Raw genomic sequence first — 17,849 nt, forward strand, 5'->3', positions numbered from 1 at the left:
TAAGACTAGAGGGAAGCAGCTAGTCAACATCACCCACCGCCAACTCTTGAACTAGTATTTTACCAACGAAAAGTGGAACTGACCGTCTCTTTATAATGCCCCCACGGCTTAAAGGGAGAGAATGATCGGTGTGACGGGGATTCGAACCAGCGACGTACAAATTGCGAGTCGAGAACGCTAACCACAAGGTCATGCGAGGTCTGCATCCAGTGAGCAAAGCAAAGGAAACCACTTTTTCACTTGAGTCAAATAAATAGCGAAGGCCAATTACAGGAACTCACATTGTAACAGCGGTTCACTTGTGTGAAATAAATTGAAAATGTAACAGCGGTTCACCTGTGTGAAATAAATAGAAAATGTTTTACTGATCCTAAGAAATAGCTCTGAAAAGATACACAAAAAAAGCTAGATACGCATAACCCTTCTTAAATTCGAACTGATAGGGTAGAATAAAGGCAGCAACCGTCGTCATCTCTTGGGCTACTCTTATCTGACGAAAAAAAAATAATGTCAGTATTCTTGTATCATAGAAACATTAATAGCAATCGGCCCAGAGAGTAGGCCTAGTTTTTTAGATTAGTCTAAGTTTGCTTAGAATATAAACTCCTGCTCAAGATCTCTAAATAAGTATTTTAAAATTGTAAGAATGTTAAAATTTCAAATGAAATCATTTATGAAGATTCAATAATTAACAGACAAAACCAAGTACCAGGATTATTGAGAGATAATGGTAGTAAAAGCATGTTGCGATGACCGTAAACAAGTTTACCAAATGAAAACAGGAGTTTAAAAAAAAACAACCTTAATATGAAACACATTTCCCCTTTTATAAGTGATGAATTACTCGTTTTACATAGAAAGGTAGTGGAAGAATTAACTGTTCGTTAATGGAGTGAAACGAGGAAGCTTCTTCTTCTTCTTTGATCAGATGTAAGTCAATGTGTTGTCTGTGATGTGTTGAATACAGTAGCAGCCAAACAAGATCAATTTCACGTAATATTAATTTGAAGCAACTTATTTTAATAAACTAGCTCTATCATTTCTTCCAATAAAGGCCCGTTATGGCGGTTAGCACGCTTGACTTTAATATCCATAAGCTACTTTTCCTGCATCTCATGTAAGTTATTCAGTGGTTAGTTTTAAATAATTTCTTACTGTTTCCATTCATCATATGGCCAGGTGGTTAGGGCGCTCGACTCGCAATCTGAGGGTCGCGGGTTCGAATCCCCGTCACACCAACCATGTTCGCCCTTTCAGCCGTGGGGCGTTATAATGTAACGGTCAATCCCACTACTCGTTGGTAAAATAGTAGTCCAAGAGTTGGCGGTGGGTGGTGATGACTAGCTACTTTCCCTCTAGTTTTTCACTGCTAAATTAGGGACGGCTAGTGCAGATAGTCCTCGTGTACGTTTGTGCGAAATTCAAAACAAACAAACGAATCTTCCAATAGTAATTATTTTGTATTTTACTGGCCTCAGTTTGAAAATCAAACTATTTGCCTTTGTCCATGGTTTTAGTTAAAATAAAATGGACAGTTTGTTTTCTTTTGTTTGTAATTAAGCATAAAGCTACACAATGGGATTTCTTTGCTCTGCCCACCACGGGTATCGAAATACGGTTTCTAGCTTTTTTATTTTTTAGTCTGAAGACATGCCGTTGTGCCACTGGGGGCGAAGTGGACATTTACGTCATATTCATCTAAGTTATTCTAAGGTATATTGCATTACGCTTGATTTTTACTGGTTCACTCAAGTCCGTAGCCTTCACGTGGTAGAATTAAGAAACAAATATAAGATAAATCGGTATTTGATATACTAAATTAATCAAGTTTAGTAACAATATTTTGTTTTGTTGTTTTGTCCGAAAAGATACTGTAAACAATTTTTTTTTCCAATCCACCCCTGAACTGAATTCGAGGTAGGTCGAATATAATGACTCATGTATCTATAGTGTAATTGTTCCAATGTGAAATAAATAGCTGTCGCCTGTTACAGCAGCTCACATTGTAACAGCGGTGCACCTGTGTGAAATAAATAATCAATGTGAAATAAACAGCGGTGGCCTGTTACAGGAACTCACATTGTAACAGCGGACCTTTATCTCCCGCTTTACAAAGCTATTGTTTGTTATGAGTATGTCCCTTTATCTCCCGCTTCACAAAGCTATTGTTTATTATGAGTATGTTCCTTCTTTATCTCCCGCTTTACAAAACTACTGTTTGTCATGAGTATATTCACTTGTATGTCTCCTCTCTGAGAACAGAAATTTTGAAAAAAGAAGGGTCGCGATGGTGATAGTGATATTTTTCTTTCTGTATTTCTAATCTACAAATTATCCTTATTTACAATACTTTTTACCTTACTTATAGCTTTATAAATCTACCAGTATCAAGTTTCAACAAATGTAGGGTCGTCCTTAGTTAGTTAAGCGCTGAATCTATTTCCATTACTAAATTTGTTTTCTATTAGTTTCTTAAAGCTATCATAACTACATCACGTAATTAACAACCCATCAACCGTATTGAAGTTAACAGTCAACATTTCAGCTATAGATAACAGTAAACATTTAAATAACCATGTTCAACAAATTTTTAATTCTGAGAAAAAAGTAGTTTTGCGAGAAAAAGTTCTGATTGGTCCTGATATTCAAGTCTGTATTTCCAGTATTTCTGTTACAACATTTAACTAGACAACACGTATAAAACAAGTAGCTCCGATTTCTTAAGGCATATGTCATTATAATAACTTGCTTCTGCAATCTTTCGAGCAACGTAGTATCACTCCTGTAGTGAATAAGCTAAAAATAATTAATTTAATTAACGGTTCCAAAAACCTCATTATCCTTATTATGTTAAAGAAATCTATAAATGGATCCAAAAACTCTTTACTGAGCCCCTTCAAGGTTCTATGACAAGTAATTTTTATTCCAGCAACTTCTCTCGAGATATTTTGTCAAGACTTTCTTAAACAGCTCCTTCACTGGGAGGATATTTGACGCCCTAAGCGAGAAATGATTCCTCACCACTTTAGGAAAGTATTTAGCCTCATGCAAAGAAACCATAGCTAATTAATCTCTGCAGAATGAAATTTTCATTTAATAAGCATATTTTCCATTGATTTTATAAATATATGTATTTTTTTTCTCATTGCCCTTATTTCCTGCGTTGATAATGACTCCACTGTTAGTTCTCAGCTTCACAGAATTGTAAGTTCGAAACGTCTTCCATTTCACAAACGATTTATTGACTTGAGTTATAGATAAGAATTTTGTACACTATCCCCACAGTAATATTTGAATATGTAGTAAAAAAGGGGGGCGGGGCTTTACTAATAACGTTCTTTAAAAATATTTTAGCACCACTCTTAGTTTAATAAATACTGCAACTCTGCTAAACACGTCTTAAACTAAGTTTAGACAAGTTTCTGGTAAATTTTATCTGTATTGCTGTTTCAAAAACTCGATCAGTTGATGATGAATGGAAAGCTTCAACTTAACTTATTGTAAATAAACTCCTCCAGAATGTCAAGATCTGGGCTACGAGTCGTATATAATGTTGCTTTGACGTTTGGCAACATCTTTCTGGCTAATGCAAACATACCATGACCTCTGTAACGTTTTATTTAAGTTTTTTTTTTTTTTTTTGCTAACGATGGGCATTAAACATGCAGAGAAGTCCCAAACTTCTCATAATGTAGCCTTAACACTTTGTTCAAGTCTTTCATAATTGGTAGAATACCGTTACAGCCGAATATTCAGATGTTGATTCCCAGACTCCTACTGAATCATCACTATAAAACCGAGATAAAGCGGCTATCTTAGCTCCTCTGTATACGCGAATAATCGTTAAAGATTTTACAACAAACAAAACATGCTTAATGGTGATGTAGGCCTAGCATATTCCAGCAATCATGAACTGTACCGAACACGGATCTTACAGACGGCACAGGAGGCCATACTGAGTGCCTGTAACAGCAGTTTTCTGGGTTTCTTTCAAAGCCACAGATGAATATTTCCTCTAACTTAACGTTTCTTAGATGCTGTGCCATAAAACTTTCTTTAGTGCTCAATAACCTAATGCTGGGTACATCACGTGTAACCAAGTTTCATCTCTTAAATGTTCGCTGTTTCCGTGGCCTGTAATACCGCCTCTCTGAAGTTTGTTTAAGTTACGAAGTTTGGTATCTTGCAAACACTTTAACACCACTAATCTATCCAAATGGCTTGTCTCTAATTGTACTCACTGAACTCCCTGTTGTATTGATATACAAAATAATTACACTTATTTCTCAAATTTCCTCACTATATTTCTGTTTTTATTGAACTAACGTTTGTTATGTATTTTAAAACCTTATCTTCAGCTCTTCAACAAACTTTAAGTGTATTAACATTTAACAAATCAGCCAAGAATGATTTCTAAAATATCAATTAAAATTTTCTTAATCAGCCACCTTTATTCTTTTTTTTTGTTGTTTGTTTGTTTGTTAAGCAAAATAATATTTGTCTTAAATAACTTTAAGTCAGGCCATGCTTGGTTAGGTAAGGATTTATCTGATAACTGTAAGTACACCAAGATCACTATGTTTCAGAAGAAATTGGAGCTGCTCTCCTGCCAGGAGTTCACGACGGCTGGTCTCCACATCCTCTTTCTTATGCTGAAGTACCGGTAACGTCAGCTCTCCATTCTCCTGCTTTATTACATCCAGCGCTGCATGCTCAACTTCCGGTAATTATTAACTACGTAAGAATTATTATGGTCATGTTTTTCATTATGTGACAGGTTTTCTATAAACTAAATATCAACTGCACTGCTTTCTGCACCATCAGATGCTTTGTTTAGATTGTTTTGGTCACCAACTCACTCTGACTCCACTTTTCACTTTCTTAATAAAGCTGAAGCTATATTACCTCTAAAGAAATGTTATGTGTAAAACATCCCACTTAATGTATTTTTTAAAAGAAAAACAAAAGGTACTTCAAATTAATTGGATGAGTAAACTATCGATTTAATGAATAGTTTAATATTATTTTTAAAAAAATTTAGGGGTTAATGGCAGCTAATAGTTTTCTTTTCTTTTTATTATTTCTTTTGATTATAGCCCCCTTTGACAGTACACCCAGCTCTTTCGCACGCTGCTCTTGCGGGAACTGCAGCTATTCACGCCACGATACCACCCTCCCATCTGGTGGCGAGTCCGGCGTTAGCCAGTCCTGTAGGCTCTGCCTCGTCTGTATCTAATACACCTCCTTGTTCAACTCTCTTTGTTGCAAATCTAGGCCAATTTGTTTCAGAACAAGAACTCAAAGATCTTTGGCTGGTACAAATATTTTGTTCTCGGATTATCAAAAGCTAATAAATAAACAGCTGTTTTGTGTTCACGTCTACTAACTATTTCTTTTTTTTATGACAAACATTTTTTTTTACGTTAGTTAATAGAAACAAAACTTTATGTGTGCTAACGTAAGATTTGTTGGATATAATAAATCAACCGATTTTCATCAGTTTTTTCCATAAAATTATGTAAAAACTAAATTACAAAATTGTTTTTAGCAAATTAAAGAAATACAAACATCTTCATACAGAAAAAAAATCGTAAAAACGCAGACAATTACAAAATTAAAATACTTGAACAGCACTTGTCATAAAGATTTGAATGTTCATTTGGTTATGATTAGTTTAATTGATATTAATTTAGCCTGGAAATTAATAAATTTAGCTAATTAGTAATATATATTGTTGATAATATGCTTCCCTGTCTTTCTAATCTACCACTAGATGGAGGCACCAGCTTTTAGTGCTGATTTTGTATTTTTGATTAGTTGTAAAAATAAAATATTTAGAATAGTGTACCAGTTACCAATTGATTTTAAACAATATTTCTACAAGCATAAATTTAAAGGTAGTTCTCTTTCAGCTTTCCTGGTTTTTGCCGTCTGAGAATGCACAACAAAGGAGGAGCACCGGTGGCTTTTGTTGAATATCAGGTATGATAACACCTTATTAGAATCTAAAAAGTTACTTATATAGAATAATATAATTTTTATGAAATATCAGACATGTTCAAATAAGCTGATGCCTTATTATTTGATTTCAATAATATGTTTTTTTTTAACTTTTTATATTATAATGGTCAGAGAGAATGTAAATAGAATGACAATTTATCTTTCCCAACCTTTTAGTAGCGATTTTTGGAAAATATGTTAACGATCTTTTACTGATCACTCTTGTTTTTAGAATGTCTGTAGATCATGATTTATTTCTTATTCGTACACATATTGCTTTTACAGATAGGTTGACAGTTTTTATCCCTGTGAAATGAAATAACATAAATATGTAGTTCTAAAGTGCCAAAATATTCTATGCCTTTTGTACTTTTAGAAGTTATTGTTAACAACAAATTCCTTTATGTATTAGTGACATAAAAATCAGTATTATATCTTAATCACAATCAATATTCTTAAGTGACAATTTATATTGATTTATGGACACCAATCCATTAGAAAAATTTAGATCCATTTAATTAATAGATCATTTTCAAGTCATTCTTTGATTTGACGTTAAAAACTGTTTATAATTTTACCCTTGTTCAAACATAACTTAATAAAGTAGCAACCAGCTTATTTGTCAAAATGAGATTCACTGTAAAATGTAATACATTATATTGTAGCTTTTAGATTTAGATTTATCAATTAAAGAAAAGGCAACAAGTGGTGTTTACTTTTATTTTCTATATTTACAGTTTTAAGTCGATATCAAATGGTTTTATTATGAATATGTATATGTATATATATACATGTATATTACCAAACACTTGCACGACGTTGGATACATTTCATTAAAGTAGTTGAGCAGTTTTAACAACAGTAATAAATGAGAAGTGTTGTGTATTACCTAAATGGTAAACTTTTTTTACGAAAATTGTACTATTTAAGTTAGCGAATACAAATTAAATTTTCTATATTAAACTCACAAATAACTTTCTTTAAAATGAAAATATATTTTGGTGTGGGCTGTGTATTATTTCAGAAATAAGGATGGGTGTCATTAATAGCCTAGAATGACCCACCACATCATAAAACATAAAATGGGGTGGAAATGGAGTTCAGTAAACGTGAACGTGTTATCTGGAGAGACGTTACTTTGTAGCAAGTTTCAATTCCATATTCCACAAAGGACCTGGTCTCTCAAAACTTAGACGTTCCAAAAATTATGTTAGTTTGAGTCAACTATCGACTCCATACCACACAAAAGACTTGATCTCTCAAAGCTTTGATCTTATAAAACGTGCGCGGGAATAGCGAGGCTTGGTGGAAGTTACGCTACCCTAGGTGTATCTACATTGAGAAGGATGGTCAGGGACATCTCTCAGACATCAGCGATTGTATCTCATTTCAGCACAAGAGCGACATAAAATTGCTACAAATAAAAGTCCAGTCATGGCATATGACATCAAAAATCTAGTCCTGATGGACATCCTACGACATAGCATCGTTTGTACGTTCAATACGTGACTGGTATTGCCAGTGTTCCTCCGAGATAAAAACAACAGGATCTGTACTCACATCGCGTCTCTTTTATGATGTCTAAGCCTTTGTAGTAACTAGAACACATTTTTTCTTCTTTTTGACACCACGAGTAGAAGACGCTTGGTACAGCTGATCTGGACTGAAATTCTACTGTGAAGAATGGTGTATATGAAACATATATATATTTAAAAACAACACTGTAAGTTTATATGAGAACTGGAAAGACTACATTAAGCTAAAATTTCCTTCAACTTGATATACATGTATTGTAATATAAAGGCATCATACACTAATGTTTGCTGTCAGTATGAAATACGAGGCATAAGTGTCTCCATCTATCGTTACTTGAAATAGATTATTGGATTTGTTAATATATATATATATAATGTTTCTGTAACTACTTTAGAAACATTCAACAAAACAAATCCAACTTCATCACATATCGGTGTGCACGTGTTAATTATCCCTGTCTTGGAAATCTGGCATGGCAACGGTGTAACCTTTCATAAGCAGTCTATTTCATTGGCACTACATTTGTGTATATTTTCCTCAACTTATGAGAAAGGCCATTTTGAGTCATTACTGACACCAATCCTTTATAGTTTTATGACACAATAATAAAAATTGCCCCGAAATTCAATAAAACTCTGATATTTAAAACCGCATGGGAAGGTTTTCTTAATCTAATTATTTGTGATAAAACTAAATCCTTGATAGTGTTTTAATTACATGTTAAAATTAAAAAATGTTTTCTCAAATACAAGTAAATTCATAAAATGCACCAGTAAATAAAGTCTTTACGAGCATTATATTTTTCGTAATGATACCAAACAAGACTAACTATGTAATTTTGCTCTTGGTAATTTTATATTTTTCAAACAATATTTTAATTATCAAAATATTTTAATCATTATAATAATTAATTAATCTTACATAAGAGTTTAATATAAAAGCATGGAAAATATGTATTGGTTTTGTTGCTGAGAAATATATTTAGTACTATATAGGGTGTTCTGTCTTTTTTTCTCCACGGGTATCTGACAATTTATCTACATTACTATAAAAATATTTATATTAATTTCCCGAAAGACCGCTAGTTGGCTTGGTTGTTATTTTAACAAATTACTTATATTTTAGATAAACGAACAAGTTCTCTTCTTGCTGAAAAAAAACAAAACAAAAAACTGATCCAATCAACTCTCATTTTCATCTTTACAAATTATGCCTAAAACTTCAGTCATTTAATTATAAAGATTTTTATTTAAAGGTAGAGGGCAGATATTCTTCAACATGTCCCCGTTCCACTGATACACTCATTACAAAGACAGGCTGTAAACTAGCTCCTATATAGTGAGAAGCAAACCATTTGACAGAAGGTTTAAAGATCTTGGCTAATTCATTAATATCTGAAAAGAAGTAAGAGAAGAAAAACGAACTTTTGCACCCCACTTACAATCCATACCAATTACTTAAATGCGTGTTATTTTCATTATGGTGTTCATTTGTATAGTTTTGTTAAATGCTAGACTAGGGTAAGCGTTTTTACACTTAAGAAAGAAGAATTGGTACCTCTGCGGTAAGCTTGAAGGTTTATAATGCTAAAATTCGGGGCTCGACCCCACTGCTGACATAACCCCAATAGCTTATTGTATAGTTTTGCGTTAAAACAAGTGAGTTAATAAAGGCGTTATAAACATATTCAGGATTGCACGATCATACCTTGTATTTTTTCTAACAGACATTTTCGTGGTAAAAGTACGACATTTTATAATTCAAGTTCTAATTTCTTAACAATTGATCCTTTAGACATAAAATTGAGGACAGCAGATAATGTTCTGAGCTTTTATTGCTTACTTGTTGATTTTTATTCTCTTTTTTCTTTTTTTTGTAGCTAAGAGTGCAATTTAAGAGTTAATATCCCCATAAGGAGAAATATGTGACTAATATTCCAGCAGAAGCTAACAGTTAAACACACAATACAAGAATCCTGGAAGTCTTATTTGAAAATTAAACTGTCAATATTTCTTCCTGGAAGTCTTATTTGAAAGTTAAACTGATAATATTTCTTCCTGGAAGTCTTATTTGAAAGTTAAACTGATAATATTTCTTCCTGGAAGTCTTATTTGAAAGTTAAACTGACAATATTTCTTCGTGACAAATTTCAGTCCAGAAAGCTTCTATTTTTCAGGACATTTTTGCAATTTTTAAAAATTCAATAATACTTTTTAATAGTCACCCATTAAAAGTGAATCTAAAATTAAATACGTTGGAGTAGAATTCTTTTCAGTAGAATCTGTAAAAGAATCACAAAATAATAAAAATACTATGAACAGCACATATTATTATTATTATTCAAAGTCTAAATATTTCATATACATATATATTTTTTCCACACTTGCCGAATCAAAGAAGATGAAACTTTTAATATACAACTCTCGAAGAAATGCAAACAGTTAAGGCTTGCTTCTGTCAAAACCAAAAATCAAGATTTAAACACGTAATCGAATATTATATATATCGTTCACATTGCTTTCCTTCTCATGGGTTCTGTCATGGGAAAGTTTTACCAGATTAATTTTCTCAGATTAATGTAGCTTCTGCTAATTCTTGTTCCTTCCTCCAGGACGTACGTCTAGCAGCACATGCCATGAACGCTTTCCAAGGCTACGTTTTGTTTTCTTCAGATCGCGGAGGAATCCGAATTGAATACGCTAAGAACAAGATGGGAGAGGTAGGCCTAACGTGTCTCCATCTGGTGATTACCTATAATCAGTGCAATAGGTTTCTTATTCTTCAGTTTCTTCTCATATTAACGGTCATTAGTTATGATGTTGAATTATTATCTTTCGTTAAGTAAGTAGTGATCTGAAATTCTTACATGCAGTCTTTTAAGTACAAGATGGGAGAGGTAGGCCTAACGTGTCTCCATCTGGTTGATAAATTACATCTAACAATATATCAGTATCACTACAAAATCAATAAAATAGGCTAAGGCAGTGGGCTTTTTTCAAACAAGGAAACGTTCAATAAAAGAAAAGTTTTATCTAAAAGGCAAAAATAAAACTGTAAATACATATTAATATAAAACAGATAACTAGTATTGATAAGGTAACTAAAAAATTTTTGTCGAAAGCATTTCCCCTATATTGTAATTAGATTAGACCATATACTGTGAAATTCAGGGCTGTTAGGATGCCACATGCATGCACAGTTTCGTTAGCTTACAGTTTGATAAAAATGGAACGAGAACCAAACAAAATCATCTATGGTTTTTCACAGAGAAAAAAAAAGAAGAGTTTTTGTTGAGTTGTTCGCCTAAAACACTTTAATAGAGCGCTAAAAGTAAAACAAAGCCAACAAGCGAATTTCGGGAAATTTAAAACAAATTATTTGAATTATTGAACAATGATTACAATATATTATTTTCGAAGAACCGGGAATTTCATACAATACAATAGGATACAAAATTGACATTAAAAACTACTATAGGTTGAGATGTTTCCTGATTTATCCTCAGTCAAAAACAAATAACATTTTCCTATCCTCTGTGTTCAATATTCCCTTTCGAGCAATAGATGCCTTCGTAATATGCTTAAAGGTTTCATTGGAGTTTACAGATATAGGTAAAACAGAAAATATAGAAGAAATTAAGCAAAGCAACTTAGTTTAAAATATACTATCCTAGAGTTTCAGAACACTTATAGGAGGCATGTACAAAAACTAATTACAAGAGGATATCACGAAATAATATATTTTTATTTTTATTCTTAAATTAGGTCTCTCGTGATTAAAAGAAGAAAATATCCAGTGGACTGGCAGTTTGATGTTTGATTATTAAATTAATGACTTATGTTTAAGTTGTTCAAAATCGTTTTATTATGGTGTAGTATAGTTTAAAACATATGAAAATCTTTAAATGGAAACCGATTTTACAAAAGTTTGGCGTTTTATTTTAGGAAGTGCTTTGAATAGTTTAAACTTTGATTTAAAAAGTCTATGATAATAATTAAAATTTTGTATATTAATTTAATATTATGTTTTGTACATTTACGGCGTTTTGAATATGTTTCTTCTGGAAGACTTTGTGCAACATAATGTATTAGAAAAACTGTATCCACAGCAACTGATGAAGTTATATTTTTTCTTACCAACCTGAGATTTCGAATTTGTTAAATACAACATGACCTTTAATATGTGACCGGTAAATATATATATATATATAGATAAATAATTTTATCTCAGTTTTTCCGCTGTAAAAAACTTATGTAATCTATATTGCAGTTACCAGTTTAGTATCTTTAACGCTTGTATTGTTCAATAAAATAAATAATTATTAAAAATCAATGATAATAAATATAATTATGGAATAATTCAATAAGGTTCTTTCAATAATTAACATGAAATACCAGTATGAGAGAAATGTGTATTTAAAAACATCTGTAATCTTTAAAATCTAATGTTTCTAGGAAAACCAAGTTTATAGTTCAGACTTAGTCTATACATTACTCCACGATTAAATACTTTCGTTAGTATGGACTGTTTTGATGCAAGAGTAATGTAACATGGTTTAGGTCCAAATCTTTCCACTGATTTAAAAATTATCAATTTCCAAAAAATTTAAAACATGAAAACCTGTATAATGTATGTAGAGAATCATTGATTAATTATTGAGCTCAATAGATTTATTATGCTCTATATTAGGTTTCGGATAGGAACAAATTTTGAAATAGGAGTTGCATCTTTTCAGACGTAAACTGCATGGTTGCGTAAAGAGTGTATATGCTCTCCATGTCTATATACTGAACAAAAGTGTTATGAAATATTTTTCCCGGTCACGTGTTTACTGAATGAAATCACAGGAGTATAAATGGTAAGAAAAATATATATAAATTTGTAGTAGTAGATTCAAAGTTGTGAGGGTACATTTCTGGTTGCATAAGTCAGAATGTGTTGTTATATGGGATGGTCATATGGTTGTTTTCTATATTGTGGATGAAATATTGAACAGGATACGAACAAAAATGCTGTGCTACATAAAAAGTAAAATATCTGGTCAATAGAATAGTTCCATTTTTTATAATATCCATAATTATAAAACTCCCATGTTATGTTTGTCTTTCATGAAAACTAAACAGTCTATGGTAAAATATACTTTAATTATTTCAAACAAATGTTAAAAGAAAATGTTACACGAAGAAAAGGTCCGGATTTGTATTCAATGTGAGTGTAGCAGTGCTGAAAGGTTCTTTATGTCTAAAGTTTAAAACCGAATTTTATTATGGGAGCTGTAACGAATATGAAAATAGTAGAGAGTGTAATTTATGTACAAGTCTGTGAAAAAAACAAACAAATATGGTTTGTATATCACTCCCAAACACTGGCCGTTGGTGAAACACACTAGAATAAGTGGTCATTATTTTTCCTAATATTATGGCATTCTTTCAATGTGTAAAGAAACCGGTTATGGGGAGTTTTGTGAACCTTTTTATTGAATAACCAGTAGAAACAAGATATCCTTCAAATTAAGCAGAAAAAAAATTAATTGTATATTTTGTGATAAGATCAAATTAACTGAGTGAGAATTTAACTTCTGAAAAGTTTCACACATATCAGAGATGTTTTGATAAGACATTCTCATTGGATTTAGATCGTTCAAAATGTTTCCACTTTTTCATGTTCATTTCATTATTCCTCAATCCATTTCTCTATATTTTCATATCTAGGCTATTGCTGCAGATGACAGCTAATAATTGTTTGTGCAAAAATCATGACAAGACAAATAGAAGCCACTATGCAAGTAATCCCTATTGCATTCTTATCGTAGAAATAAGCTTACTGTGATTACCTCGCATGGTTGCGATGGTTATGAAGATTCTTAGAAATTATTGTCATTGTGGTTAGGATTTCCTTTTGGTTTTCTTATATTATACCCATGTTTAACATGAAAGTGTTAGAAGTGAAATTAACCCTAATAATGATTTGCGTGGTAATCATATATTTTGTGTAGATGTATATTGGTAGCAGAAGAAATGTTTCAATTCTTGATTCCAATAGTTGCTTATGTGGTACTCCCCATTAAGATATCATACAGTGTGACTTTGAATACTTTTCTATTTGGATAAGTCACGGGTCTGTCTTATATTCTAGTCGCGACACCTATGTAGGGTTTGAAAGATGGGTCCAATAAATACCCTACTTTCTAAGGATGGATAATCCATTAAGGATTTCCATAAACACAAACAGTGGATATAGAAATGAGGATTTCTAGAGATTAGGCTTCCTCACTATTCTGGAATGAGGTATCTTCTAGGAGCTTTAGTCGAAGAGTGCTATTTTGAGGATATAGATCCTGCTTATTTGTCGTATTTTTTCCTAGTGCCCTTCCTACTACAAATACATTTTTTTGTTAAATTTCATCATCTTCTATATATGTTTAATCTACCTCTATAATTCTTGCTTTTACAAAGCTGTGTTCTATATTTTCGAAAAGGTATTTATACCTTGTTAAGCCTTTTCTCTATTCGACTTTAACGATATTTATATTAAATTTCCTGCTGTTACTAAGGAATTGTTCTTTACTTTTGTAAGTATATTAGTGTAGTCTTTCTGGACAAAGGCTTTTCTTTTTTCTCTTATTCAACTGTCCTTGGAAGTTTTATACATTTCCTGGCCTATAGTCTTCTGGTAGATTTGCTCGTGTTTAATCTTCTGGGTTATGGATATGCAAGGATTATTTTTCATTACGTCATGCTATCCCAGATCTGTTCTGTTGTTTAACTCGAGCGTTTTCCTTATTTACTGACCCTGCTACGATAATTACGTTTGTTACTTTTACCATCCTACTGAATTAAATGTCTCATACAGAGTTTGGTATGCCTCTTTGTTCGTGAAGTCCTGTTTAATTGGTCTAAACTGTAAATCAGTCGATTGCGCGTAATAAACTGAGCATCAGAGTAAGTATTTCGGCGTAAAATTTGGAACCCTCCCTGCTTTTTACAATCTAAGAAATTCATATTAGGCCTAATGAGCAGCGCTCCCCATATTGGTCATCGGGGTCCATTTGTAGGAAAAAGACGTACCAAGTACATCCTGAGAATAGAGTCATTCAAATATTTCACTTATAGCATGATGATAAAAACCAGTCTGACAGAAGTTCCGACTTTTAACATAAAGTTACTCACTAAGTCACTACCAAACTAAGATTACCTACTACTGTAAAATGGGTAAAAATACGCTTTTATAATATAAATATTACGTGAATCAACGTGTAGAAACAGCTGGTTAATAGAAATGGTATTACTATTTTCTCTTGGTTATAGATCAAATAAACTTTATTTAGATGTATGACATTGAAGCCAGGACCAAATGACTTGTTCATTGTTGTCATAGCAACTATATACTAATGATGAACCTCTTACGCCTTCTAGTGAAACAAATGTACAGTTTTATGCAGTAATGTGAAAATCATATTCCGTTATATTTTGCATATTATTTCCAGATTATTCGTTTATTTATTGGAACTCTTGAGCATGAAATTAGTTTGTAAAAATATTTTAACACACACACACAATTACATAGTACGTTCACAGACGTTTTCGGGTTGTTTTTTTATTAATTAAACAAACGTTTTTGAGCCATCACTTCTTACACATACAAGTCATCCTAAATCTGAATGTTCGCGTGGATTAGGCCTTTTTTGGAAGTAGTCCTTCAGAATGTATATTAGACTTTAGTTGTCCATCGTTCACAATCGCCTCAGTTTATATTCTGAAATATACGTGGTGATTGCAATTTTCCCTATGCACCAGGTTTTTGTGGCCCGTTAATTAGAGGAAGACCACTTTTAAAATAAAACATGGTCTAAAAATTTAGTAACATTGTATCCAAAATGTTCAAATCTATGTAATTTATTTTTGAAAGCAGAATTTTTATGCCATTCTAAAAATAGTTTTACATCTATGTAAATTTTGCTTAAACTGGCATTTGAGAATTGAGAAACATCTGAGCTTGTCCCACAACTGATTGAAAAATAAAATTGATACATTTACATTAAAAACAAAAACATATTCTGCTTATTATAAGCAATTATATATAATGTTATGCGTGTATCTTCTATTCATGAAACGTTTGAATTTGACCCAGAACTGATTGAAAAATGAAATCAATACGTTTATATTAAAAAAAATACAACTTATATTCTGCTCATGATAAACAATTATATATATTTATGTGTGTATCTCCTATTCACGAACAGGGACCATTTCGACATAACCTAGTTTTCTTTTATATTCGCCTAGTTTATGTAACAAATACAGTTACTGTACATACACATGTTTTTTGAGGTATTTGAAAAGTATTAGGTAAGCATACAAATGAAATACTGAGGTGCGGGTAAACTACAATTTGCCACTTTCGTTATTATAAATGAGCTAAAGGTGAATGCTTTGTGACATAGACTTGTATTTTGTACTAAATGCATAATATCTTAGTGTTTGACTGAAATTGGAGAGTTTGGTTGCATTCACACAAAAGGCCCTGTATAGCAAAAACTAAGAAATTCGCGTTCTTTTGTAGCATTTCTGGACGTTTGGAATAGGGCGATTTAAGGGTTAAAAAGACGGAGTTATAGATGATAAATAGCATTTCAAATCATATGTCATTGTCGATATAAGACAATACTAAGTAGAATTACTCAATCTCAGGATGCCTTGTAGGAAATGCACTTGTTAATTCGTCACTTACAGATGATAAACTTTATGGAAATATTTTGGTGGAAATGTGTTACTTGTCAGACCTTCAAAGGTTTCTGGAAATACTTGAGATGCGGTTCTCAAAGTTGAAAGGAAAACACATTCGTGGTACCTGCGTAGATTGCTTTATACATTTCTTATAGCTTTTAATTTTATTTTCTTCTGTTGTTTCAAGGAATATAACAACCCCATAATATTCGTCAGTCTTTAATAGCAGTAAAACTAGATTTCTGGATAAAAATGATTGGTGTGTAACTTGGATTTTTTTAGAATCAGATTAGTAAAGAAAAAAAAACAAATTGAACTAGATTTACGATAAATAACTGATATATATAGAGAGAGGACATACTTCTGGATTTCTTAGTCCGTATGACTGAGTTTTAGCAAACATATCTGCATTGCATCATCTCTGAGAATAAGAACTTGTTAGTTATATCAGGTCAACCGTATAAATCTTTTTATGCATGGTACAACAATGAAACTTTTTCGAATAACCTGTCATTTAGATTGAGCTTTTCCAAAGCAATCTGATGAGAAGGTTACATTTGAATAACGTGTTTGATTAATTCCTAGCAAATTCTTGCGGCGATCTTGGTATGAATGGTTAACCCTACTGAAATATTAGTAAAGAACAGACTGAGAGATTAACAATGCGCCTTATGCCTGAGGAGTGAAATTTAAGGACTTGCAACAATGAATTCCGTCCATGTCATTGCCTCTATTTGCTATTATTGCAGTACTTTTGAAACTGTTTTGCGAATAATGCATCATTTCATATTTGTAATGGTAGTCAGAGATAAGGATATTAAAATGTATAGATGTTCTGTAGTGCTTTTACTTGTAGATTCGTGTCTTGCCCATAGTTCCTTTAAGATATCTGTCGAAGCTATGTTAGATATCTAATGAAATAGATTCATAATTGCTATATTCTAACCCCGCGTGTGGTTTGTTATTTAACGTTTCAATTTAACTTGTGGCTTGTGGTGACTTTAACAACTTAGATCGAAAAAAATGTTTGGATCAAATGATAGTGTAGAATACAAATAACATAACTTGCTGGTTTTAGTACAATTATGTGGGCAATTTTTTGAAGTTGAATCAGTTAAATAGGTCTGTGTATGCTATTATGAGATGCATTCTAGTAGAAAAAATCTTTAAGTAATAAAATCGCGACGTAAAATTCGTATGACTCTGTATAGTACAATAGATGCTTGAAAATAAAGATCCTTGTGTGAAGAAGATGCTAGTAATGTGTTGTTCCTTTTTCACTAAGCAGTTTATGGCTTCCTGAATACTGGAAAACATAATATAAACATATGAGATCTCTGCACTCTATCTACCGTGAGAAATCGAACTCTGGATTTTAGTATTGTAAGTTCGAAAAAACTAACCTCTGCTCCACTGGGGGATATGAATAAATATGACTAAGATAAACGAAAAGGACAGAAAATCCGCGCTATTTGCATTTGAAAAATGGAACGGCTTTTAACAGTCTAATCACATATTATACTTACATATTTTGACTCTTCTTTATCAATCACTTAATCATTAAACTATATTTCACCACAATTAAAA

The 17,849-nt window shown here is 32.1% G+C and overlaps 1 protein-coding gene across 4 annotated transcripts in view; it reads left to right on the forward strand.

Annotated features, from left to right (window-relative positions):
• The window catches only part of LOC106457005 (protein couch potato-like), a 119,020-nt gene extending 101,507 nt beyond the window's left edge, over positions 1-17,513 (forward strand). Inside the window, exons 6-10 of one of the 4 annotated variants that reach the window (XR_002610054.1) lie at positions 4,587-4,723; positions 5,097-5,315; positions 5,913-5,982; positions 10,148-10,255; positions 11,301-17,513. Coding sequence is in view for 2 of the 4 variants with exons in the window: in XM_022382817.1 (XP_022238525.1) it covers positions 4,587-4,723; positions 5,097-5,315; positions 5,902-5,982; positions 10,148-10,255; positions 11,301-11,315 (560 nt within the window). In the remaining 2 variants the exon portion in view is untranslated. Of the gene's footprint in view, positions 1-4,586; positions 4,724-5,096; positions 5,316-5,901; positions 5,983-10,147; positions 10,256-11,300 lie in introns of all 4 variants that reach the window. The other 3 variants (XR_002610055.1, XM_022382817.1, XM_022382816.1) reach the window with 3 other exon arrangements.
• Positions 17,514-17,849: the final 336 nt, after the last annotated feature.

This window comes from Limulus polyphemus, unplaced genomic scaffold, assembly GCF_000517525.1.
Source record: "Limulus polyphemus unplaced genomic scaffold, Limulus_polyphemus-2.1.2 Scaffold280, whole genome shotgun sequence".
In the NCBI taxonomy this organism is placed as follows: Eukaryota; Metazoa; Arthropoda; class Merostomata; order Xiphosura; family Limulidae; genus Limulus; species Limulus polyphemus.